Source organism: Cynocephalus volans, chromosome 7 (assembly GCF_027409185.1).
Source record: "Cynocephalus volans isolate mCynVol1 chromosome 7, mCynVol1.pri, whole genome shotgun sequence".
Classification (NCBI taxonomy): domain Eukaryota; kingdom Metazoa; phylum Chordata; class Mammalia; order Dermoptera; family Cynocephalidae; genus Cynocephalus; species Cynocephalus volans.
In genome coordinates, this window is record NC_084466.1 from 59,795,868 (window position 1) to 59,822,906 (window position 27,039).

Below are 27,039 nucleotides of genomic sequence, written 5' to 3' on the forward strand. Positions count from 1 at the left end.
CCCAGCCCTCCCCCTTTTCTGGCTCAGTAGCCCAGGGGATTTCCAGTCCTTCTAGGTGTTATAGTTGTTCTTTGATGAAATGTGACCTTTACTAGTTAATATCTAACTTTGTCTCTGGTTGTGGATACTTGGTTTTTTCTTTCAGTTCTGTGTTGGATTATTTGCTGTTCCCACCACTTAAACTCTGTGCTGGAACTAATTCGTTGTCCTTTGCTTACTTCTAAAATGGGGGAGCTTCCTGTGGGGACCAGTACTTGAGCTCTGCAGTTGAGCTAAATTGCTGCTTTGCTGCTGATTCCCTGGGGAAGGCTTTTTGTGCAGCTCAGGTTTTAATGGTTAATTTTATAGGTATTTCCGGGTCTAGTGAGAACCGGCGCACCTGGGTTGTGTAGAAACTCTGGTCTGAGCCTGAGTCTTTTCATCAAACTGCACCCCGTGCAATTCTATATTCCTGACTAGTCTCCTCTGAGTGGTCCTATATTGATGGGGGGGGGGGGGGCAGATCAGCTGTCCTTGCTGTGCCCCAGTGTTCCCATGGTGGGCCTGTCTCCCCCACCGCCAGTGCTCCAAACACTTGCCATGGGACGGGCCATACACCAGTCCCTTGCAGTGACTCACTGGCCTCTGAGTGGCTCCTTTTTTTCAGTTGTTCTGGCTCCTCACTGCTATGTGGCTCCATGGGAACACTATTAGTCCTGCTGGCCTGGGTGCCACTAAGGCCCTCTTCTCCCCTGCTGCCTCCAAGCACCTTCATCCAAAGGGCACAGCTGTGGCTTTTGTCAGCTCCTGCTCTATATGCTCACCAGCTCCAGCCTGGAAGCAGCCGGGATTCAAAACGGTTGGAGCGTTTTTTTCTTTCTCTCATCATGGCTTCCCCTGCCTTCATGCACTCCATAAGTCTCTCCTCCTCTTCCCCTGAGCTCTAGCAGCCCCAGCTTGGCTGTCGTCACTTTTTTATAGTTGTAAATTGGCTGATTTGTGGGAGAGAGTGATGCTGGGGACAGTCTATTCCGCCATCTTGACTGGAAGTCCCCTATTTCTTATGACTGTAGTATCTGCCAAATCTCCCTCATGTTTTTTTTTCCCAAATGTGATCTATCATTCTTTTTACACTGACCTCATACTCAGATGGTATATCTAGTGCCCTTGGTTGTGAGACTGTTGCTAGATCAATTTTCAGGGTTGGTACTTTCTACTAAAGCCTCCAGGTAATAAAATAATCCTGGAGAAGTTTTTCATGTTAACTTAGCACCTTTTGGTTACCTCCCTTTCATACTCTCACATGGGTAATGCAGGCCATTTGATTTCTCACAGGTGACTGTTTCTTTCCCACCCCAAGTTCCAGAGAGATGGTAAGATTTCTCATTTCTCTGGGCTTGTGGGCAAAAATGTTTTATTCTATAAGAACAGGGAGCTCCTCGAGACTCTATTCTTTATGTGAGGACCTCAGTTATAGCCTCTCTACCTCACATATGCCTGCAGCCACATCTGTTGTCCCTGAATGGATATTAAAATCCAGCATTGGGCCACTAAACTCTATTGCAATTTGAAAGCCTCACTGGCAGCTGTGACATCAGCTTCTCCTTTTCTGGCTTTTCTTTCTTCATTTCTTCTTCTTTTTAAATATCAGCTTTATCGAGATATAATTCACATACCATACAATTCACCTATTTAAAACTTACAATTCAAAAATATGTTCAAAGAGCTGTGCAACCATATCCACAATCAATTTTAGAACAACATGTTCCTTACCCAATAAAGGGTATTCACTAGCAGTCACTATCCATTTCCTACTGGCCAGTCCCCCCAGCCTTAGGCTACCACCAATCTATTTTCTGTCTCTATGGATTTGCCCTATTCTGGACGTTTCACATAAATAGAATCATATAATATGTGGTCCTTTGTGTATGGCTTCTTTCACTTAGCATGATATTTTCAAAGTTCATCCATGTTGTAACATGTATCAGTGCTTCATTTCTTTTTATTGCTGAATAAGCATAGATAAGCCACATTTTATTTATCTGTTCAGCAGTTGAACATTTGGATTGTTTCCACTTTTTAGCTATTATAAATAATGCTGCCATAAACAATTATATACAAGATTTTGTATGAGCATGTTTTCATTTCTCTTGGGTAGAAAGTGGAATTGCTAGGTCCTATGACAACCTTAGTCTTATTCTATTTCTGATACCTGTGATATTCTCTTCCTTTCAAGTTTGGATAAAAATAAACAATGATTTATTTATTATGTTTTACTCAGAATTTTTAGGTTGAGGGGGTGTACAAGAGAGTATATCTAACTCTGTCCATCTTGTTCATGTATTTCACTGGCTTTTCTACTGCTTTTAATTTTATACATTTAAAAAATATTTGTGTTTTACAAGAGATTCATTAAGTTTTCTACTCCAAATAGTAGAGGAAATACAGAATTACCTGAAATTACTTATTCTCCACATTGTCTTGAATATCTATCCAAAGGAGATAATAATAAAACATCTGACAGAAACTCATTCCTTAATTCTATCTGATCTTTATTAAAAATGTTCTCACATTTTCAACGTAGGCTGTGTGACTTAATCAGTAATAAACTAAATTTTGCTAGCTTTCAGTATTTTCATATGCATTGGGTGTCTCCAAACTTTGATAAGTAGTGTTTATTTCTTAGATCAATTCCCATTACTTGATTTATTTTTATTTGCTTTTTTTAAATAAAGGAAATTGGAAGTTGATTGAACTATGAGAACATATCTAGTAGTCTACAGAATGCTTTGGATGTGATTATTTCATTCTAATATATCCAAAGTATTATTTCTCTTAGGCTCCAAAACTGTTTACACTTCTTAGCACTGTCTGTACACTTCTATGATCTCACATCTATAACCAAGTCCTGACTGAGACAAAATATTTGTATAGGTAATAAAGCTATTTCTCTGTCTATATTTTCTTCAGCTCATAACTCTGAATAATAAGCAATTGAAATATTTTTTCTAATTTTTATATGAAAGTCTAATATTCTTCTACTTAAAAGAATAAGGGAATCAATTTTATTTCTCAGTTTTTAGTTATTCAAATAGTTACTTTAAAGATACTGGACAGGAGTCTTATTGGAATCACCACAGGGGGAGAACAAATTCAAGTTGCAACACTAAGAGCTTAATTTAAACATAAAACAAATTATACACTAAACTGAAGAGTTACAGACAGCAGTACAGACTCCTAAGCTGAAAATAGATTATTTTAAAATTCCTCTTATCAAGGAATGAATAGATAATAAGCATAACCACCATAAAAATAATTACTAGGTCATATAAAAAGAGTATAAAGAAAATCTCTGAGCCTAATGAAGATTGTTTTTAATCTTTTCTTATTATTCTTTTAAAGTAGTTTCATGCAAATGTGATTCTGTAAGAAAATTCTATAAGCCAATGTTTTATAATCATTTCCCAACTGGCATGAAAACTATTAGTGTAGTGTAAAAAGATGTTACTTTTATTAAATTTAGACAACAGGGCAGTATTAACAAGCATGAAAAGCTCCAACATAAATTTGGGAGGAGATAAGTGTAATGCTTAAGAGCCATTGCTCAGAAGACATAGGAACCAGCACTGAAATCCCAACCCCACTATTTACTACTGTGTGACTTCAGCAAGTGACTTAAACAGCTTTCTCACCTGTAAAATACCACTTAAAAATATTGTTATGCCTAAATAAGAAAATATATTGTACTAATAAGCTCTAATAGTTGAGGGCAAGGCTGAAATAGCTATATATCAGATAAATACTTTTTACAGACCTATCAATTAAACTTGTTATTGTTTTGGCAATGAGCCAGAGTCTTGAATTCAGTGAGAAAGAAGAATATAAATACCTGGAAAGGCAGGCTTTAGTAACAGCGCTGTGAAGATTTTCATTAGGATATTGTGATAGCCGACGAGAAATCCGCAACAGTTGTCTGGTAGAAAGTGATGCTGCCAATGATTGTGCCTATCAAAAGGCAAAAAGAGCCTGTTAAGAGTCTTGTTTCAACTTGCTAAAGTCCCTTTAGATGGGTATCACAGCAGAATTCATTATTCCTTAAAGACAAGGCCAAACTTAAACATGTGCCATTAATGAATTACAAATAAAAATAAATAAAAACCAATTTACATAAAACATCCTTGAAGACAGTTTTTAAAAAATCTATAAAAAGTGTTTAAAGTATTTTAATTGTGCTAAGTGCTGTTTATGCACTTTGGAGGGATGGAGGTTGCATGGAGAAAGGATGATATATAATATAGGTTGCTCCTGACTTACAAATTGCCCTTATGTATAAATTTACTACTCATTTTTCCTATTTATATAGAGCTGATCTATTATGATATACTGAAAATGTTTAAGCAAATCTGTGGTTTCTGAAATAGAGAAAAGGAGTTGTGGACAATTTAGGTTGCTGACTACATAGCTGTCAACCAGTTTGGCTCTTGGGTAGCAGCTTGCCATTTAGAATCCTTTCCTTATACTGTCAGAATAATTTCACTTTGTTTTCTTACATTTCCTCAGAGTCCACTAGTAGAGTTGCTGGTATTGTACTCAAGACACAGTACTCAACAAATATTTGTCGAATTCAACTTGAAATTCTTTTAGTAGGCAGTATAAGGTAATGCTTAGAGAGTTAACAAACTGTGGAATCAGACAAATCAAGCTCCCGTATATTAGCTGTGTGACCTTGGCAAATTGCTTAATCTCTCCAAGCCTCAGTTTCCTCATCTTTAAAGTGGCAATAATAATGCCCTTTCCTTTAAGGTTGTTACAGGTAAAGGGCATACAGAAAAACCATGATTTGCAAGAATGAATATGCTAATATACATAAATAAATACATACATACATACATAAATAAATAATAAATAAAATTGACCTAAAGCACTTAGCACAGGTCAGACACATATGCGTGCTCAACAAATGGCAGTTATTAAAACTGTTATTCAGCCTCTTTGAAATGAAAAAAAAAAAAAAAAAAAAAAAGGGATGAAACCTATACATTAGAATGAATTTAATGAACCAGATTATTACAGGCCTAATTCCAAACTTAGATCAGCAACATAAAGAAACAGTGGTTTTCACTGAAAACCAGAGGAGAGAAGCCCTTCTGAAGCAACTGATTCTTTGGGAGGACAGAGCAGGCGAGGGTGAAATGTCACAGAGGGTGATGCAGGCAGTAAAGTGGCCCTGATCACCTGAGGGACTAGAGAAGGGGACTCTATGAAATTAACAACAGGTTCAGAATGGAAGAGAGGAGGATGCCAAAGACAAGCTGCATATTTGCTTGTTTCAAAATTTCACTTAACATCCCCTCTTTATGTCTCAAAAAAGAAAAAAATGAATTGATTTCTCCTTCTTGATGTATTTCATAGCTCAATAAGATGCTGGTCTGTATTATAAGTATTTCAACTACAACATGGGTAAACAGTACGTTGGGGACTAGGTTGGGAATATGACCACCAATTATGATGGATCTCTTTTGTAATTAAAAAACACATTCTAAATTTGAAAGAACTCATTTACAGACAAACATCTGGTCCATCCATGTTTTCAATAAATTCACTTTCTAGACATGGAGATAATGTTTAAATATAAGAAACCATAAATTATAATTCATAATAGCATATAATTTAATGCTAAAATAAGTGAAGCAGTTGACAACCACTACAGGAGCTTAAAATGTTCAAGTGGGCAGGATAAATTCTATGAACAAAGGCATGACAGCAAAAGGAACAGAAATACATGTAGAACATGAGGAAACCAGCTCAGTTTTACTAGAGGGTCCTGCTGGAAGGCTTGCTCCCAAATAACAAAGACCTGTGAGTGACACTTAGGAGTTTGGCCTTATTTCTAAAGGCAACAGGACTTCGTCATGTGCAAAGTAGTAACAGGATTTTAGAAAGATTAATCTGGCAATAGTACGAAAAGTACTTGAAGGACAGAGAGAACTGAGACAGGAAACAGAAAGCTATTTCATTAATCTGTTTATGAAAAGATAAAGTCCTAGGTAGGTTATGGCAATCAGAGTTGTGAGAAAGGATGCCACAAATATTTCAAAGGATTTGGCAACTGACTGAATATGAGAAAGAAGGAAGAATTGAGGATAAGTTTCAGCCAGCATAACTCAAAGTACCTGAAGTTAAATATAACTCAAAAACTACCACCCTTAATATCTAGGACCATGAAAAATTCCTATTTAAATGTTTGAAAAATGACTCCAACCAGATAATTCTCATGACTTAAGTCCTATTAAACCATAAGGTGACTTTCTAGGGTACAATATTCTAATCTGATTTGAGGCAAGACACTAAATTCAGGCTTCACATTTCATTCCAATGACCAGTAAGAATTTCTCATAAATTTAAAGAATACCAACTCTTTTGGTTGATAGCACCAAAATGCTTTGTAATAATGCCCAGTGTTAAAATCAGAACTAAGCTTTAAGTTGAGCCATTTAAATGTGGAATAAAGTAATCTCGGCTCTCACAGTATTATCACTTAAGAATTGAGAGCATAATTTAAAAATTCCTAATGTATTTAACATTTATAATATCAAATTTCTACCTCATTTTATCTTGCAAAAAAGAGGGTGAGGATGTGAAGCACATTCCCTTAGTTGCCACAGTCATGTGGTTTAAGAGTACCCCATAAATAATTTTTCATATTAACATGATTATTAGCACCTCAGCTTAAAAATATAAAGGTTCTCATCAGAAATAATTAAAAATAATGTTTCTGTTCTTTCTCAAAGAATTATTTTTTATTAAAATGTAATATGTTCCCAGTGAGAAAAAAACTATAGGCACTATCTATTTATAAATTAGTAATTAATTAATCAACTTATTAATTCATTCTTCAAAGATTTAAGTGTCTACTATGTGCCAGGCACCAAGCTGGGAAATGAGAATAAAAGAATGAACAGAACCCAGCCTCAAGGAGTTTAAATACTAATTGGGGAGGTAAAAATAAACTGTAATACAGCTGTAATAGGAGTATACGCCAGTTTCATGAAAGCTGATTGAAGACAGAAGTTACTTCTGCCTAAGGGGGCTGAGAGAGACCAGACAGAATAGGAAACCTGAGGGACAAGTGGAAGGGGAGAAAGCACATTCCAGGCATCTAAGACAGAGGCATTTGAGTATATGCTAGGGTTAGAGAGGATATGGGAAATGAGGCTGGAAAAGCAGTTTAAGAATAGAGAGAACTCAGCAGGCATGTTTAACACGTTGTCTTCAATCTATAGGCAAAGAAAATCAATCCCTTAACAGTTTTAAAGGGGAAGTACTTAGGAAATGGATTTGAGAAAGAGCACTCCAGGGACAACATGGAAGATTCATTCATCCACTTATTTGACAGATATTTGTTGAACACCTACTATGTAGCAGGCAAAATTCAAGATGCTGGGAATACCACAGGGAACAAAACAAACAAAAATCCTGCCATACTGGACTAAAATTCAAATAAGGGAAGATAGACAATAAAAAAGAAATAAATAAATGAGTAAAACATATATTATGTTAAAGAAGAATAGCCCTGTAAAGAACTTTAAAGCGGAGAGAGGAATAGGTATAAAATGAGGATAAAATTTGATTTTAAATATAGTGCTTCAGGAAGGTCTTGCTGAAAAGGTGACATGTGATGAAATCTGAAAGGGGAAGGGAGTAAACATGCAGCTGTCTGGGGAAAAGCCACCTAGACAGAGGAAACAGCAAATGGCAAAGCCCTGAGGCAGGCACTAGTGTGCTCAATGAACAAGAAGGAGAATGGTGTAGCTGAAAAGAATTAGTAAGAGGGAATGAATGTGAAGGTGAGGTCCCAGAAGTAATTAACAGGGGATCTGTGACAGCTGGGAAATGGTTCCTCCAAAAGATATCCTCATCTTAATATCTGGAACTTGTAAATGTTACTTTACATGACAAAATTGACTTAGCAGATAGGATTAAGGATTTCAAGGGCTTATTAAGGATAAGGACTAACTAGGTGGGCCCTAAATGAAATCCCATATATCCCTGTGAGAAGGAGACAGACAGATTTAACACAGATGCACAGAAGAGAAGGTGGTGTTAAGATGGAGGCAGGACTACTGTGATGAGGCCACAAGGAACACTGGCAGCCATCAAAAACTAGAAGAGGCAAAGCACAGATTCTCCCATGGGCCCTCCGATGGAATGTGGCCTTGCTGGTACTTTGACTTCAGCTCAGTGATACTGTCTTCAGACCGTTGTTGTCCAGACAGAGAGCAAATAAATTTCTGTTGTCTTAAGCCACCAATTTATGGTAATTTATTACAACAGCCACAGGAAATTACGAGAGGGCCATATTATGAATGAATTATTGGTGAAGAGGGCAGTCAAGAGGAAAGAACAATATTCCGGGAGAAAGATTATGAGACACAATGAGAAGACAATTACAGACAACAGGTAAGATAATGGACAAAACATCAAGAATCTAAACTGGTGATATTTGCTTTCAAGTTAAGTGAAGACAGCAGGAAAGCAAGGAATCAAAAATGATGTTTAGGTTTCTAATTTAGGAAATTTGGTAGATAGATTATTAAGTCAGGATATTAGATCAGAAATAGGAATGGATTTAAGGAGGAAAGATAGTTTAGTTGCATAAGATATGTTGAATTTACAGTGATCTCAGAGTATCCTGTTGAAAAGTGAAAAATAAAATGAACATTTATTAAACAGCTACTAAGAAGGAAATGCCTTACACACATTTTCATGTTTAATCATTGCGACCTTCTTATGAGGTAGATGGCACTGTACCTACTTTACAGATGAGAACACCGAGATTCACAAGGTTAGACAGGGACAAGCCCTTTATATTTCCAACATGCCATTCTGGAATGGGAATACTGTCAGAGAATCAACCAGAAAAAAGAAGTTAGAAGCTGAAGATAAAGACATAGGCATTAACTCAGAGGTGGTACTTAAAGCCATAAGAATAGATGACACAAGTCAGCATGGAGATACAAGGACAAAGCAGAACCTCCACAAACACCAAGTACTCTTCTAGAGCTAAAAGTTGTTTTCTATGACATGGCCATGAGGAGCTGGAAGAAATGTTAAAATCACTGAAATCATAGTAAAACATATGCACAGGACAAAGCATATGTATAATGGATAAAAAAGTCCAGCTTAAAAAATAGATTTTAAAGTACTGAACTCTAAGAAAATAAAGCATCAGCATGTCAACAATAAAAGTACTATGGGAAAGAGCCCAGACTTACTGTTGGATCCTGTGTATCTCTGAGTTTGTGTGTAAATGATAACAATTTGTCCAAAGCTTCCTGAGGTATATTTGGGACCTATTTTATGAGAAAAATGAGAGAAAAAAAAAAGAAAGAAATTGGGGTATCTGATCCATCAACTACAAAAAACTTAGCAAATAATATAGAATTACATTTTTAGAAAGTCCCTGATTATCAGTTACATGTTTAACTCATGGATAAAGTGGCTTATCCAGCTTCTCGGGAAATACTAAGCCCCTGCTTTCTCTTTAAGAAAAACAAAACCAAGCCACTCTTCTCCATATACAATTCTATCACCAGAATAAAACTGAAAGAAGCTTCTAACTCAATTAAAAATTGGTAGTGTACCCAATTAAAAACTTTTCATGTATTATCATTTCCTATTTTGTTAGCTTCGGTGAGATTTTTTAAGCTCTAATTTAGGCATTTTCTTACTGAAACCAAATTCTTTAACTTAGCAATTCTCATATATGTCTACCAAGGGTCCTAAGGTACCTTTGCGTAAAGAATGGATGCTCGATGTGTCCATTTGTTCAAAAACTTTTAAAAACACATATTTGAGGGGCATGATCAACATATCAATTAACTCTGAAGAGCAGTTGCCGTTGATTACTTGTAACGACAACAAATTTTTATTTGAGCAACAATAAATTTAGATTTTTAATTTAAAAAGATCAGAAAGAGATAGTAGAACAATAGTTGGTATAATGTGACAATTTCAAAAGCATATTGGCTCAGGATTTCTTTGGTCATGTAAGTAATTGGAATTTAAAAAAAATTTTATGTTCTATTCTGTGCATACTTTATCTCATTTATTCTTTAAATCAATCCTGTGATGTAAAAAGTAATATTATCTCCATTTTCCAATGAAGAAACTATAGCTGAATAATTTACCCCAAATCTGGAAACTAATAAGCAGTGTATTTGACATTTAGAGAGCCAAGTCATTAATTCCAAAGCCTATGTCCTCATCCACAACCATGTTCACAACAGCCACTAGAACTAATCAGTTCATTCAGGTATTTCAAAGGGGGTGATGTGTGCATTTATGTAAAAAGCTAATAATTAGTAATCTAGACGAGCACTGTCAAATAGCACTTTCTATGATGATGAAAATGTTCTTTATCTATGCTTTCTAACAAGGTAGCCAAAAGCCAAAAGTGGCTATTGAGCACTTGAAATGTGATTGAGTAACTGACTTTAAAAATTTTATTTATTTATTTTTTTTTTTGTCGTTTTTTCGTGACCGGCACTCAGCCAGTGAGTGCACTGGTCAGTCCTAATATAGGATCCGAACCCGCGGCGGGAGCGTTGCTGCGCTCCCAGCGCAGCACTCTACCAAGTGCGCCACGGGCTCTTATTTAATGTGGCCAGGGCTACTACATTGAATAGGGCAGTTCTAGAACTCCAAAAGAGCTAAACACAATGCTTGGTTAAGGCATACATTGAAATCATGAATATCACACACACACACACACACTATAAACCTAATCAGGTTAAGTATAGGATTTATTACAGTCCTCAGGGAACCAGTACTATTTAGTATTTTCTACAAAAGCTAAGTAACTTAAATATATCTGGCCTTTCTTTATAGTGGGAACTAAAAATAGTCACCTTTGCCTGAATATAAAAGGAAAAGGAATTCCAAAACTACCTCCACATGAGGAAAGAGGAGAAACAGCCCACATCTGTGGTTCTCAAAGTGTGTCCCCACACCAGCAGGATAGGATCAGCATCACCGGAGAACTTAGAAATGCAAATTCTCATGTACCATCTCAGAACTGCTGACAAAAAACTACACAGATGGTGCTCAGAAATCTGTGTTTTACCAACCCCTCCAATGATTCTGAAAAATGTTAAAGTTTGAAAACCATTGGCCTACATCATTATATGAGGAAATTTGGTAGAAAATCGGGAGAATAAGCCAAAAATGTCCAACACGGCTCTAGCATGTATCTCAGTGCCTTAGAAAGAGAACAGCTGTAGGTACTAGGGTGGAGTTGGCCTCACTCTTACCATTTCCTTAATCACTTGGATTTCTTCACTTTTGACAAGCGGTTTCATGTAATGGAAAAAGAACATGGTTAAGAATTCTGGTCCCAGCCACTGCTGTGTTGTGCTTCCAATGGCAGGGGGTTCTGCCAAGGCGATGATTCTGAAGGAGGGGTGGATAGGAAAAATGGATCTAAAAGGGGGAAAAAAATCAGAAAACATAACCTTCACATTAGAAATCAGGTCATAGTAGCTGAAGCCTAGGCAATGATAAGCCTAACATGCTGTTAATAATGTCAAAGCTATTATCCAAAGAATAAGCTTTAAAAGAAGCCAGGACATTCCAAGAACTAAGATTAAAACAAACAAAATAATCACCTACTGCTAATATATGTTGTACCAAATCCACTTATGAAACTCAAGCCCTGACACAAACCACTGCTTTTGTTATGTTGTTATGCCTACAATAAATTTTCTCCAGTCCCTTAAAATAAAATCTCATCTAGTTCATATTCATTACACAGGTCCTCTTTATTTATTTAAAACCCCCTCAAAATCTTCTGTCTTGCAAGGAACGCATTCTATGCCAATCATAGAAAGACCGAGAAGCATGATTCAGAGTAAGGAGATTTTTAAAAATTTTTTTTACTTATTATTAGCATATTCATTCTTATCAATTGTGATATTTCTTTACGCCCTTTGCCTGACCTATCACTTTCCAACCCCCCTCTCCCCCTATCTCTAGTATCCTAGGTTTGTTCTCTCCTTCTGAAAGTTCAGCGTATTGTTGTGGTCTTTCCTTTCTTTCCTTCATTCCTTCCTTCTTCCCTCCTTCCTCCCCCTCCCCGCTTCTAAGCAGCCAGTTATGAGTGAGAACATGTGGTATTTGTTTCTTTGTCTGGCTTATTTCACTTAACATAATTTTCTCCAGTCTCCTCCATGTTGCTGCAAAAGGCAGAATTTCATTCTCTTTTTTTATGGCTGAGTAGTATTCCTTTGTGTATATATATATACCACATTTTCTTTATCTAGTTGTCCATCATGATATAATCTAACCCCAGTTACACTGGCCGTTATTACAAAGACTGAGAATAAGAAATGCTGGTGAGGATGTGGGGAAAGGAGAACTCTTCTACAGTGTTGGTGGGACTGTAAATTAGCACAGTCACTATGGAAAATAGTATGGAAGTTTCTCAAACAACTACAGATAGAGCTACCACATGATCCAGCCATCCTCCTACTGGGTATATATCCAAAGGAAGAGAAATCATCATGTTGAAGAGATACCAGCACTCTCATATTCATTGCAGCTCTATTTACAATAGCCAAAATATGAAACTAACAGAAGTTCTATCACAGGAGACTTTTTAAAATACAGAAAATTCAAGCAGCATAAGGAGTTAGATTAAATTTAAAATTTAGATCAGCAAAAGAACACTCAGGTCTTTAAAAGGTAGAGAAAATTGAACCTTTATCTAATTCACTCTTTTGTCATTTTTTATAGGAAATGTTATGATTTTTAAAATGATCGCTTTTAGAAATCTCTGCTAGGGAATCTGAGGAAGCATGTCAATACTTTAGGACACAAAGGAATAAGATAAGAATTCCCATGGTTTGTAAAATGACTTGCCATGTTTTTTTTTTTTTTTGGAAAAGGTACTAGAAACCCCTTATCATGATCTAATCACGTTGATAATACTGTCAGTTTTTATCAATTCTACAATAAAACCTACCAGAAATATACTTTTAGAAGGTAATATAGTTCTCGCTAAGAGAAAGGAAAGATGAAACTCAAACCCTTGCCAATATCGTCAGAAAAACAAAAATACATGTATATACCCGGCATTTAGCCATTAACTATTATAATAAAACTCAATAGTTAAGTGATTTGGCAGCTAGAATACCAGGAGGTAGGACATGTGTAGAGAAAATCAGATGAGTACTCTGAAGAGTTCAGATAAGAGAAAGTCCCGTCAACACAATGGTCCACTGAATCCCTGACTGTATGATCTGTAATTTTAGAGGCCACATCATACTTTGTAAACCAGGGAAAAGCAATTTTTAGAAATGGCCATATGAAAGGCCTGGGTGAATTCATAAAAGCTACCAGACATCATTCGATTTTAGAAAAAGCCTTATTTACAGATGTTCCAGCAGGGCCTGGGACTGATCTGTCCAAACAGGTTGTTCTGGGAAAAGAGGGAAGGATAACAACATGACAGTGCCTGGAAGTTCTGAGGATAGCATGGTCACTCAGGATTGCTAGTAATTAATCCAGAAACTGGACACAGGAAATCCTGTGATTAGAGAGCTTGCTATAAACCAGAAAACTCTGTCTCGAGGCCTATCAACAGATGTTGGATTCATCCTTGATCCTTCTCTCTCCTACTTGGGACAAAAGAAGATGGGCACAAAATTAAAGCTTCAGATGTAGTTTCTCTCTTAAAAGAGTTAAGGATACTAAATCGGGGAATAAACAAAGCAAAATCCCCACAGGCAAGCCAAAAGGGGAAGTCCAATTTACATCTTTAAACCAATAGATCAGGAAGCAGGTACCACAGCTGAGCTGTAATGTTAGGATTAGATAAGATACCAAAATGAAAGCAAGCTAGAGGGTTTGAATTTAAATAAGGTGATAGCATTGCCTGGGACATACATTTTCTGTGGCTTGCTTTTTGGTATTGACTTTAGCAGGAGAACTGAATGAGCTGGCCAAATTTGAAGGGGGCAGTTGCTGAGACAGCTGATGTGTTAGGCAGAGAAGCGTATGCTGACTATAAAAACAGCCACCAAAGTACTCAACAACAGGATGAAAAGGGCCTTTTCATTTGCTAGATTCTCCCTAAAGGCTTCCTTGCATGCAAATAAGTCATATGGAAAGTCATTTCTTGATAATGCTAGGTTCCCCAAGTCTGAAAGTCAGAGAGCAGAGGATCTGCCATGTACTTTAAGGTGATTTGAAAACTCAAAGCCTGAAGAAGGGATACATAATTGAAAAGTAGAAAGCAGCGCTATTAAAATTTAAAATCAAGGTGATGCTTAATTTATTAGAATTTAACAACAACAGTTTCAAGATGGCGGCGGCTGCGGCGGCTGGCGCTGAGTAGCTGAGGTGGAAAAGGTGGCCACTGGGCCTCAGGCAGCCGGGAAACTTGTGGACCTTCCTCTGGCCATCTCTTAAGGGAGGACTGCTGCTGCTGGCCGGTCGTGGGGGCTCAACGCCACTTTGCCCCCAGCAGGAGAGGCTGCCTCATTTACAGGCAACAGCTTTGAAGTGTGGAGCAGGAAAAGAACTGATTCTTAGCTGCAAAAGTGAGTCTTGAAACAGGGAACACGGCGCCAGGGCTGCTGTGGATGCAGCCAGGATCCCGGAGGCTGGGGCCGCACTGAAGGCGGCCAGCTGCCCTATTCAGGATTCGAGGTTTCAGGCCGGCATTAAAGAAGATTCCTGGGAGCGCCCGAGCGGCGCCGCGACTGAACAGCCCGAGGCGGCAGCGCCGAGAACACGGAAGGCAACAAACCAGAGACAGAGCGAGCGCCCGACCTGGCACAGCACTGTGAGTGATCCCTGGCACAGCTCTGTTCGGGGGGTGGATGCCCACGCGGCTCCTGCCGGCACCACCAGGCCACTCACTGCCACGGTGCTGCCTCCATTTTCCCAGGTGCGGGCAGCTCCGCCCTGCTCGGCCATCACTGAGCCCATTTGCTTGGCCTGGCGCGGGGCTTTCTGGATCCTGCGGGCCGACCTCCTCTCCCACTCCCTCCGGGGTTCTCTGGCAGGGCTGGGGGTGTGGGGCGTCCCGACCAGTTTTGGGAGGGCTAGGAAGTACGGGCGGGCCGACTGTCACTCCACCACACCCTGGACTCCGGCCCCGGTAAACTTCCTGTTACTGGGAGGCAGATACCATCTCTGCGACCACCAGTTTGGAAAAAAGCCTAACGAATTTCTGGTTGGGAATAGTGTGGTAGGAGAGTTCCCAGGTCCGCTTGAACCTGCCGGAGAGCAGGCTGCAGGCGGGCACTAGACTCGGTTTATACCGGGGGGATACAAAGGTGAACAAGACCCGAGAAAGATCTACACAGTGCTACAAAGGCACCCAGAGAGACCGGTCGTCTGTGCCTAGCAGAAACCTGGTAGACTTCCTGGGCGAGGCGGTGCTGAGCAGGGTCTTGAAGGCCCAGCTGATAGACGAGGGGTGCAGAAGACACGCCCCAGCCCAGCACAGTGTGCACAGAGGGGGGAGACGTGCGGCCAGGGAGGCGGAGACTCGACAGAAACCACACACCCGGTGGGGTTGCCACTGCACGATCTAACAGCCTGGGCCAGAGCACACGGAACGGGGAGAAGTCCTGTACAGAAAGTGAAAGCTCAACAGAGATCACACACCCTGTGGTACGTGATCCACCAGCCCAGCAGAGTACAAGCTGACCAGAAAGGTGGATCCCCGGAGAAGCCCAAGATCCGAGGCAACCACACACACAAGACACTAGAGGCCAACTGAGCAGTCACGGCGGGAGCCATACCAAATTGGCAACCACAGCAACATCCTAGTTAGTCATTAGTCTTAAACCGGTGGACTGTGAAACCCCCTGCCACAATGAATAAACACCAAAAAAAAGACACCAGAAATTACAAAAAATCAAGAAAGTACACCACCAAAAGTTAATAAATCTCATACTCTAGATCCTATAGAACAAGAAGCCCTTGAAATGACTGACAAGGAATTTCGAGTGATAATTCTAAGGAAACTGAATGAGATACAAGAAAACTCAGCTAGACATCATGATGAAATGAGGAAAAGTATACAGGATCTGAAAGAGGAAATATACAAGGAAATCAATGTCCTGAAAAAAAATGTAGCAGAACTTGCTGAACTGAAGAAGTTATTCAGCGAAATAAAAAACACAACGGAGAGTTTAACCAGCAGGCTTGTCGAAGTTGAAGAGAGAACCTCTGAACTTGAAGATGGGCTGTTTGAAATAACACAAGCAGACAAAAAGAAAGAAAAAAGAATCAAGGACATGGAAGAAAATCTGAGAGAGATATCAGACAACCTCAAGCGCTCAAATATCCGAGTCATGGGTATTCCAGAAGGGGAGGAAAATGGAGATTCCATTGAAAACATATTCAACAAAATAGTGGCAGAAAACTTCCCAGGTATAGGAAAAATCACAGATCTTCAGATCCAGGAAGCTCAACGATCTCTAAACGTATTCAACCCAAAAAGGCCTTCTCCAAGACATGTCATAGTCAAATTGGCAAAACTCAGAGACAAAGAGAGAATCTTAAAAGCTGCAAGAGAGAAGCGTCAAATCACCTATAAGGGAGCCCCAATCAGGTTAACATCAGACTTTTCATCACAAACCCTAAAAGCTAGAAAGGAATGGGATGATATTTTCAAAATACTAAAAGACAAAGATTGCCAGCCAAGAATACTCTACCCTGCAAGGCTATCCTTCCGAAATGAGGGGCAAATAGTATATTTCTCAGACAAACAAAAACTGCGGGAGTTCACTACCACAAGACCACCCTTACAAGAAATCCTCAAGGGAGTACTGGGTTTGGTTCCTGAAAAATAACTACCACTGCCATAAAAACCTAAGAAAAATCTAAACCCGCTAGTACAATAAAAATGGCATTCATGAAGAGAAAACAAGCTAACAAAAACACTATCTACAACCTAAGGAACCAACAAACAAAGAAACCAAACAGTAAACCAGAAAGCAAGGAACAAAAGACACCTAAGACAACCAAACAACCAATAAAATGCTAGGAATAAATCAACACCTTTCAATAACAACTCTTAATGTTAAAGGCTTAAATTCCCCAATTAAAAGACACAGACTGGCTGACTGGATCAAAAAGCAGGACCCAACTATATGCTGCCTACAAGAGACCCACCTCACCCATAAAGATTCACACAGACTAAGAGTGAAAGGATGGAAAAAGATTTACCATGCAAACAGAAAAGAAAAACGAGCTGGAGTGGCTATTCTTATATCTGACAAAATAGACTTTAAACTAAAAACCATAAAAAGAGACAATGAGGGACACTACTTAATGATAAAAGGACTGATCCATCAAGAAGACATAACAATCATAAATATGTACGCACCCAATGTTGGAGCAGCCAGATTTATAAAACAAACTCTATTAGACCTAAAGAAGGAAATAGACACTAATACCATAATAGCAGGGGACCTGAACACTCCACTGTCAATATTAGACAGATCATCTAGGCAAAGAATCAGTAGAGAAACACAAGATCTAAACAAGACTCTAGACCAATTGGAATTGGCAGATATCTACAGAACATTCCACCCAACAACCTCAGAATATTCATTCTTCTCATCAGCACATGGATCATTCTCCAGGATAGATCACATATTAGGTCACAAATCAAGTCTCAATAAATTCAAAAAAATTGGAATTATCCCATGTATCTTCTCAGACCACAATGGATTAAAATTAGAAATTAATAACAAACAAAACTCTGGAAACTATACAAACACATGGAAATTAAACAGCATTCTACTTAATGACATATGGGTCCAAGAAGAAATCAAGCAGGAAATCAAAAAGTTTATTGAAACTAATGAAAACAATGATACATCATACCAAAACCTGTGGGATACTGCAAAAGCAGTATTGAGGGGAAAATTTATTGCATTAAATGCTCACTTCAGAAGAATGGAAAGATGGCAAGTGAACAACCTAACACTTCACCTTAAAGAACTAGAAAAACAAGAACAATCCAATCCTAAAGTTAGCAGACGGAAAGAAATCATTAAGATCAGAGCAGAACTGAATGAAATTGAAAACCAAAAAACAATTCAAAAGATCAACGAATCAAAAAATTGGTTTTTTGAAAAGATAAATAAAATTGACAAACCATTAGCATGGCTAACAAAAAAAAGAAGAGAGAAGACTCAAATAACAAAAATTAGAAATGAAAAAGGCGATATTACAACTGATTCATCTGAAATACAAGGAATCATTCGAGACTACTATAAACAACTATACGCCAACAAATTTGAAAATCTGGAGGAAATGGATAAATTTCTGGACACACACAAGCTCCCAAAACTGAACCGTGAAGACGTAGAAAATTTGAACAGACCAATAACAATAAAGGAGATTGAAGCTGTTATCAGAAGGCTCCCAACAAAGAAAAGCCCAGGACCAGATGGATTCACAGCAGAATTTTACCAAACATTCAAAGAGGAATTGACACCGATTCTTTACAAACTATTCCAAAAGATTGAAACGGACGCAAATCTCCCAAACTCATTCTATGAAGCAAACATCATCCTGATACCAAAACCAGGTAAAGATATAACCAAAAAAGAAAACTACAGGCCGATATCCTTGATGAATATAGATGCAAAAATCCTCACTAAAATACTAGCAAACAGAATACAGCAACACATACGAAAAATTATTCATCACGATCAAGTGGGATTCATCCCAGGGATGCAAGGTTGGTTCAACATACGCAAATCAATAAATGTGATACACCATATTAATAAACTCAAACACAAGGACCATATGATCATCTCTATAGATGCTGAAAAAGCATTTGATAAAGTTCAGCACTCATTCATGACAAAGACCCTCTATAAGTTAGGTATAGAGGGAAAGTATCTCAACATAATTAAAGCCATATATGACAAACCCACTGCCAATATCATCCTGAATGGGGAAAAGCTGAAAGCTTTTCCTTTAAGAACAGGCACTAGACAAGGATGCCCACTCTCACCACTCCTATTCAACATAGTGTTGGAAGTACTAGCCAGAGCAATCAGAGAAGAGAAGGAAATAAAGGGCATCTAGATTGGTAAAGATGAAGTCAAACTGTCCCTGTTTGCAGATGACATGATCCTATATATCGAACAGCCTAAAACCTCTACAAAAAAACTCTTGGAATTGATAAATGATTTCAGCACAGTAGCAGGATACAAAATCAACACACAAAAATCAGTAGCATTTCTTTTCTCCAATAGTGAACATGCAGAAGGAGAAATCAAGAAAGCCTGCCCATTTACAATAGCCACCAAAAAAATAAAATACTTAGGAATTGAGTTAACCAAGGAGGTGAAAAATCTCTATAATGAGAACTACAAACCACTGCTGAGAGAAATTAGAGAGGATACAAGAAGATGGAAAGATATTCCATGCTCTTGGATTGGAAGAATCAACATAGTGAAAATGTCCATACTACCCAAAGTGATATACAAATTCAATGCAATCCCCATCAAAATTCCAAAGACATTTTTCTCAGAAATGGAAAAAACTATTCAGACATTTATATGGAACAATAAAAGACCACGAATAGCCAAAGCAATGCTCAGCAATAAAAATAAAGCTGGAGGCATAACACTACCTGACTTTAAGCTATACTACAAAGCTATAATAACCAAAACAGTATGGTACTGGCATAAAAACAGACACACTGACCAATGGAATAGAATAGAGAATCCAGAAATCAACCCACACACTTACTGCCATCTGATCTTTGACAAAGGCACCAAGCCTATTCACTGGGGAAGGGACTGCCTCTTCAGCAAGTGGTGCTGGGATAACTGGATATCCATATGCAGGAGAATGAAACTAGATCCATACCTCTCACCGTATACTAAAATCAACTCAAAATGGATTAAGGATTTAAATATACACCCTGAGACAATAAAACTTCTTAAAGAAAACATAGGGGAAACACTTCAGGAAATAGGACTGGGCACAGACTTCATGAATACGACCCCAAAAGCACGGGCAACCAAAGGAAAAATAAACAAATGGGATTATATCAAACTAAAAAGCTTCTGCACAGCAAAAGAAACAATTAAAAGAGTTAAAAGACAACCAACAGAGTGGGAGAAAATATTTGCAAAATATACATCTGACAAAGGATTAATATCCAGAATATATAAGGAACTCAAACAACTTTACAAGAAGAAAACAAGCAACCCAATTAAAAAATGGGCAAAAGAGCTAAGTAGGCATTTCTCTAAGGAAGATATCCAAATGGCCAACAGACATATGAAAAAATGCTCAACATCTCTCAGCATCCGGGAAATGCAAATCAAAACCACATTGAGATACCATCTAACCCCAGTTAGGATGGCTAAAATCCAAAAGACTATGAACGATAAATGCTGGCGAGGCTGCGGAGAAAAAGGAACTCTCATACATTGTTGGTGGGACTGCAAAATGGTGCAGCCTCTATGGAAAATGGTATGGAGGTTCCTTAAACAATTGCAAATAGATCTACCATACGACCCAGCCATCCCACTGTTGGGAATATACCCAGAGGAATGGAAATCATCAAGTCGAAGGTATACCTGTTCCCCAATGTTCATCGCAGCACTCTTTACAATAGCCAAGAGTTGGAACCAGCCCAAATGCCCATCAATCAGATGAGTGGATACGGAAAATGTGGTACATCTACACAATGGAATACTACTCAGCTATAAAAACGAATGAAATTCTGCCATTTGCAACAACATGGATGGACCTTGAGAGAATTATATTAAGTGAAACAAGTCAGGCACAGAAAGAGAAATACCACATGTTCTCACTTATTGGAGGGAGCTAAAAATTAATATATAAATTCACACACACACATACACACATACACACACAAACCGGGGGGGGGGGGGGGAGGAAGAAGATATAACAACCACAATTATTTGAAGTTGATACAACAAGCAAACAGAAAGGACATTGTTGGGGGGGAGGGGGGGAGGGAGAAGGGAGGGAGGTTTTGGTGATGGGGAGCATTAATCAGCTACAATGTATATCGACAAAATAAAATTTAAAAAAAAAAAAAAAAAAGAATTTAACAACAAAACAACATATGAAACTAAAGATATGGATTAACTTCAGATAAACAGATGTTATTTCCTAAAAATTAAAAAAGCATAAAGGTCTTTTAAGAATATTTTTAAAGATTTAAAAAATAAAAATACTGGGGTCAATACGTTTGTTTTATAGGCATAAATAAAAGTTTTTAGAAAATATAGTCCTTTCCAACATTCTGAAGTAATGTCCTCTTTCTAAGAGCAGGGCTGACGCCACTTAAGACAGCCCCTCTATTCTGTGAAAGTTAGGTGGGAAAGTGGGGGTGAGATGGGAGGAGCTCCGCTAACTGCAAATTTAGCTCATGTACTGTTGGCTTGCTTGCATTGGCTAATACCTCTTGGCCCGGTGATCGGGTGACCGAGTTGCCGCACTTGCAGCTTTAAAAACCGAGAACAAAGACTGCACCTTGAATTTGCTGCTGCGGTCCCGGCCGCTGGAAATAAAAATCTTTTTCTCTTTTTCTATATCAGCCTCCAAGGGTGATTTTCTCCCGATGCCTATAACAGTTCCTCAGCAATAAAAAGGAACAAGCTATCCATACAAGTTACAACATGGATGATCTCACAATAATTAAGCTAAGTGAAAGAAGTCAGACAAAAAAAAAGAGTACATACTTTGTGTGATTCCATTTATATAAAACTCTAGAAAATATAAGCCATATACAGTGATCAGAAGCAGATCCCTGGGAATGGGAGAGAAGTGTGAGAAGGGGCAGGAGGGAGGGATTGCAAAGGGGTCAGAGGATACTTTAAGGATTATAGAGGTATTCATTATCTTGATTGTGGTGATGGTTTCATAGTTATACATAAATACTTGAAATTATCAAGGTGAACTTTAAATATGCACAGTTTATTGCAGTTGGCCCTCCTCTGCATCCACAGGTTTCACATCTGCTGATTCAAACAACCATAGGTTGAAACCCATGGATATACATATTTTCCATCTGGGGTTGGTTGAACCTGCCGGTGCAGCACCCATGAGTGTGGAGGGTTGACTGTAATATACCATTTTATGTAAGGAACTTGAGCATCCATGAATTTGGTATCTGCAGGGTGGTCCTGGACCCAATCCATGAAGATACAGAGGGATGATTATATATGTCAATTATACCTCAACAAAGCTTTCAATAAAATAAAAAAAGAAAGACTTTGATAATAACCTCTACTCATTTGAAGGGAATCATATGGTTCACTTTTGTTGAATTTATATATTAAGGACCTGAAAAAATGATATAGAAGGTTTCTATAAAGACACCAATCATGAGCTGAAACAGGATTTTGTACTTAGCCTTCCATACTATAACACAAGTCCTAATCTTCGAATTCAGAACCTAGAGGTCATACACTTCTGCATACCGCTCATATGTCTCTTTTTTCTATGCAGTGTAGCAAACTGCATGTTCACATACCTGAACCATCTTTATACAACACAAGGTCTAGTGTAATACTTGGAAGAGAGCAGATGCTAAATAAATAAATGGGTATTACTATTGTTAATAACCATCACTGCAAGAAATTTTTTGAAGAACTTTGGCAGCAAGAACAAAGGTAAGTGATAAGAACTGAAAATAATGGTCTCCTACCTGAAAGCTAATCTAAATCTAGTCTTGAATGAATTTGTGAGAGGAGGTATATTCTCTATATCAAGAGACAAACCCAAAATATAATAATAAGTAATTACATCCTTCATAGGCACCCCTAAAATAGTTCCTTGACCAAGAAAATGTTAAGGATTATTTTCGAAATCAGACCTTTGGCTTTGAAAATCAAACACAAAGATTTGAGCATAAAATCCTGAATCTATCTTGAATTTTGTTAAAATTTTACATGGCCTAATTTTCTAGCAAAGAAATGCTAGTGTTTCTGGGAAAGAAGGAGAGAATACCCAAATCCTATCTTCAAAAATGTGTAAGAGTAAAAGGGTCCAGACAATCTAACTGATCAAGGATTGTGCTCAAATGTACAATTATAGTTCACCACTGATCAATAAAAACTGAGAGATTATAAACTGTTTTCAATGTTCAATAACAAATGAAAATAAAATATTCAATAAAAGTACAAAAGCATTAGAGCATATATAAGTACAACTAAGACTAGGCCACTAATCTTTATTAATTCCCAGAGATAACCAGAAGCCCTTTCTTGTCTAAACAAATTGTCAATAACTCACAGAAATTCTTTCCTCTCTCATCAATGCTGTGGCCAACAGCAGGAAGGGACACATTTAGCAGCCTATAGTATTTGTACAACCCCTTCCCCCAAAGAAGTTTTTCTCATCAAAAGAAGCAATTCTATTTTGGTCCTTATTTCCCGTGAGAAATGCAGGCATGATATTGAGTATGTGTAGACATGATGCTATTTCTAAACACCATGTCTACATTATTCCTGGTGTCTTGCAACAAGAGAACTCACTAACATTTCTAAGGGCATGTTAGGCATGTGTTTACCTGCAAATGATGTAAAAGCCCACAGAGCACTCTAGAAATGATCAAAGGGTATGGTCTTGGTGAAGAATTAGTATGCAATGAAGGTCGGCAAAGGAGTCAACTAGAATTTTTCAGAAGCTGGGTTTCACACTATGAATTAGCCTACTGCTAGCAGCTGTTAATTACAAGACCCTATGCTATCAGCCTTGTCATTAAAAGGCATCAAAGTATTCCTAATTAGTACATTCATATAAGAAAACATTGCTAGCTCAGAAGGTCACCTAAAACTGGATTAACAGAATTACCTTTACCTGAATTTCCTAAAATTTATTGCAAGTTAAGATTTATTCACTTATTCAAAAGCATTTATTAAGTAATCTACTATGTGCTAGATATTGTGACAAACAGATAAAATACAGAAGCAAGGCAGAGAGTTCTGATAATATTAAAGTTCTGGGTTCTGCTTATTTCATGAAGCCCAACTGCATCCTTGCCCTTCCTTTAAACATGTGAGATAGTGATAAATTCCCTTTTGCAACAATTTGAATTTTTTTGTTACTTATAATCTAAGGAGTCCTGCCAAATACAGATACAACTGTTCCTATCTGAAAGCAGAACAGGTATCTAAATTTACCAAACTGGGTACAGAGGCAAAGAAATCTTAAATCTGCCTTAGCCTTGTAAAGGGTTATAGGAACGTCAGAGAAGGTTTCACAGAGCATGTGACTCTTCAAGGAATAGAAGAAGTTCACTATGCTCATCCTGGGAGGTGAAAAATGAGGCTACAAAGGCAGGCATATGTAGATACTGGTCCTAAACGCTGCAGGTAATGGAAGCCACTGAAGGATTTAAACAGAGATGGGATCAAATTTATGAATTAGACACCTTAAACTTCTAGTTTAGGTGTGTGGAGAGGAAGGAGCTCTGTTCACTAAGTTAAGGCACCCCTCAAGAGGAATAGCAGATTTGTAGAAACGAGCTCAAAGTTTCTCTGGGACACCTAAGGGGAGACATCTAGTAGTCAGACGGCACTTAGGACAGAAAATTAAATTGAAAAGAGCTTTTAAGGAATGCTCAGTGTATCAGTGACAGGTAAAGATATGAGAGTGACTTAGACTGCCCAAGGAGAAGAAAAGCTAAGGAGAAAACCCGGGGAGATGCCAACTTAAACAGTATTCTGAAGCTTTTCCTAACTTCTCTGGGAACAGTTACTAGTCACTTTCTCTTCAGTGTTCCCACATCACTATGTACAGACCTCTAGTCTAACATATAAAAACTGCATTGTAATTATTTATTTACATATCTATCTGTCTTCATATATGGCACACCACAGAAGGCAGCAACTGTTATCTTAGAGCTGGCACCCAATAAACATGAATAACCTGAAGAAAAGGATGAAGTAATTCTAACGATCAATAATGAGCAACTGTGCCCTCCAAATCATCAGTCTATAGATAAGAATCACCTGAGTACTATTCTGGGTGCCCACAGAGTGACTAACTCCATGGATTACCATTATTAATATCCAAGTTTAACAAAATCACCCAGTCACTATAGTGGGAACAAGAGCTTTAGAGTCAACTCTCAGGAGGTATTACTCTACAACTTAGTAGAAGTTGTTCTTGGACTACTGATCTCCTGGAGGCAGGGGATTTATTTATGTGTGCAAGACTAGAAGCTGCTCTTTCTGTTAGGCAGCTGCAACTGATACACCACCCCTGAGCACCACCCCCCCACCTCACCAAAACCCTTCCCCTTAAAAAAGCAAAACAAAAGCCTTCCCTGTCATTCTACCTTTGACCTTTTTTGTCATTCTACCTTTGACCTTTTTTTGTCTATCTTAAGATCTCCCACAAGGAAACAAAGCATTAATAAAAATAAATTAAATTAAAGCTGAGTTTGCTTTAAGACCATCAGAAATAATAATTACTTGGATAAAATTCAGTTCTGTGATTAAGTACAGAAATGAAAGGACAGACGATGTGGGTCATGAGTTTCTAATTTGCTGTTCAAATGCTAATGCCAAGAATGACATGTAAGATGTGGACAGCACATACAATCAACCCATGCTAGATAATGGGTCATGTTACTCACAAGAACAATTCATGACATAAATTAATTTCCGGAGTACAAATTTCCTGCTTTTTATACTATGTGATATCTTTTTAGTCAGGCTATCAATCTCTACCCAACAAACATAGTCTTGAAAGAAACACTGTCAACTGGCTTAGAAGAAGAATCTACTCTAAAGAGAACATATTTATTCACAGAAAGATAAAAATGAGTTACAAAATTAAGGTTAATCTGGAAAAGGTAAAGACATTTGCCAACAATTCATACCATCAGAGTGAAGCAGATTCTATAACATGATTGTGTTTAACAACAAAATAAAAACTGTTTACGATCATAAGAAAATAGTGTATTTCTCAGGTAAAAAAAGAATATGGATAAGGAAGGAAATTAGGCTTTCAACTGGTGGAAATATTTCAGACAAGATAGGAGAATCATTGTTAGGACATCTCGCCAAAGACCCAACAAACTGACAGAACATAAGAGAGGAAACCAAGGAGGTTCTACATCCATCTAAATCATGAAAAATGCAGAAAGAGAGATGAGAAAACTGGGGAAGTGAGAGTGGAGCGACATCTAAGATGACACAGGCACTACATGTATAAAAAGCAACAAGTCCAGATTAGGGTTTGTTAGAATACATCATGAGAGAAAGATGAAATTGATAGAAGATGGAATTAATAAATATCAAATGTGCCTGAATGTGCTGAGAGGAAACTTAGACAAGAGGAGAAGTGTCTGAGATTAAATTTTTTTAAAAAAGTGATACATACATAGAAAATAGGATCACTTCCTCCTTGGTGTTCCCATAGCATTACTGTATAGACCTCTATCGTAGCATTTAAAACTGCACTGTATAATCAAGATATGTAACCAACCTAAATTTTCATCAATGGACAACTGGATAAGGAAAATGTGGTATATGTACACAATGGAACACTACTTAGCCATAAAAAAATAACGAAATTCTACCATTCATAGCAGCATGGCTGAGCTTAGAGAAAATCATGTTAAGTGAAATAAGCCAGGCTCAGAATACCACATGTCCTCACTCACAAGTGGGAGCTAGAAAATAAATAGAAACAAAGAAAGGAAGGAAGGAAGGAAAAGGGAGGAAGAGAGGAAGGAAAGAAAGAAAGATCAATAATACATTGAACTTTCAGAAGGAGAGAACAGAAATATGGTTACTAGAGGCAAGAGGGGTATAACAAGAAATGGGTTAATGGACACAAAACAACTAATTAGGAAAAATAAATTCTACTGATGTGCAGTTGAGCTAGGCACCTATAATTAACATTAACTTACTGCATGTTATCAAATGACTAGAAGAGAGGAGATCAAATGTCTTCAAAGCAAAGAAATTATGTTTTGTACTGATAAACATGCTAATTATCCTAACTATCATCATACATTGT

The 27,039-nt window shown here is 37.9% G+C and overlaps 1 protein-coding gene across 6 annotated transcripts in view; it reads right to left on the reverse strand.

Annotated features, from left to right (window-relative positions):
- VWA8 (von Willebrand factor A domain containing 8) overlaps nucleotides 1-27,039 on the reverse strand; it is a 427,373-nt gene that overhangs the window by 247,178 nt on the left and 153,156 nt on the right. For all 6 annotated transcript variants that reach the window (XR_010024043.1, XM_063102173.1, XM_063102175.1 and 3 more), the window contains exons 15-17: nucleotides 11,292-11,460; nucleotides 9,255-9,332; nucleotides 3,869-3,984 (exon numbers count right to left, since the gene is read on the reverse strand). Coding sequence is in view for 5 of the 6 variants with exons in the window: in XM_063102173.1 (XP_062958243.1) it covers nucleotides 3,869-3,984; nucleotides 9,255-9,332; nucleotides 11,292-11,460 (363 nt within the window). In the remaining variant the exon portion in view is untranslated. The remainder of the gene's footprint in view (nucleotides 1-3,868; nucleotides 3,985-9,254; nucleotides 9,333-11,291; nucleotides 11,461-27,039) is intronic.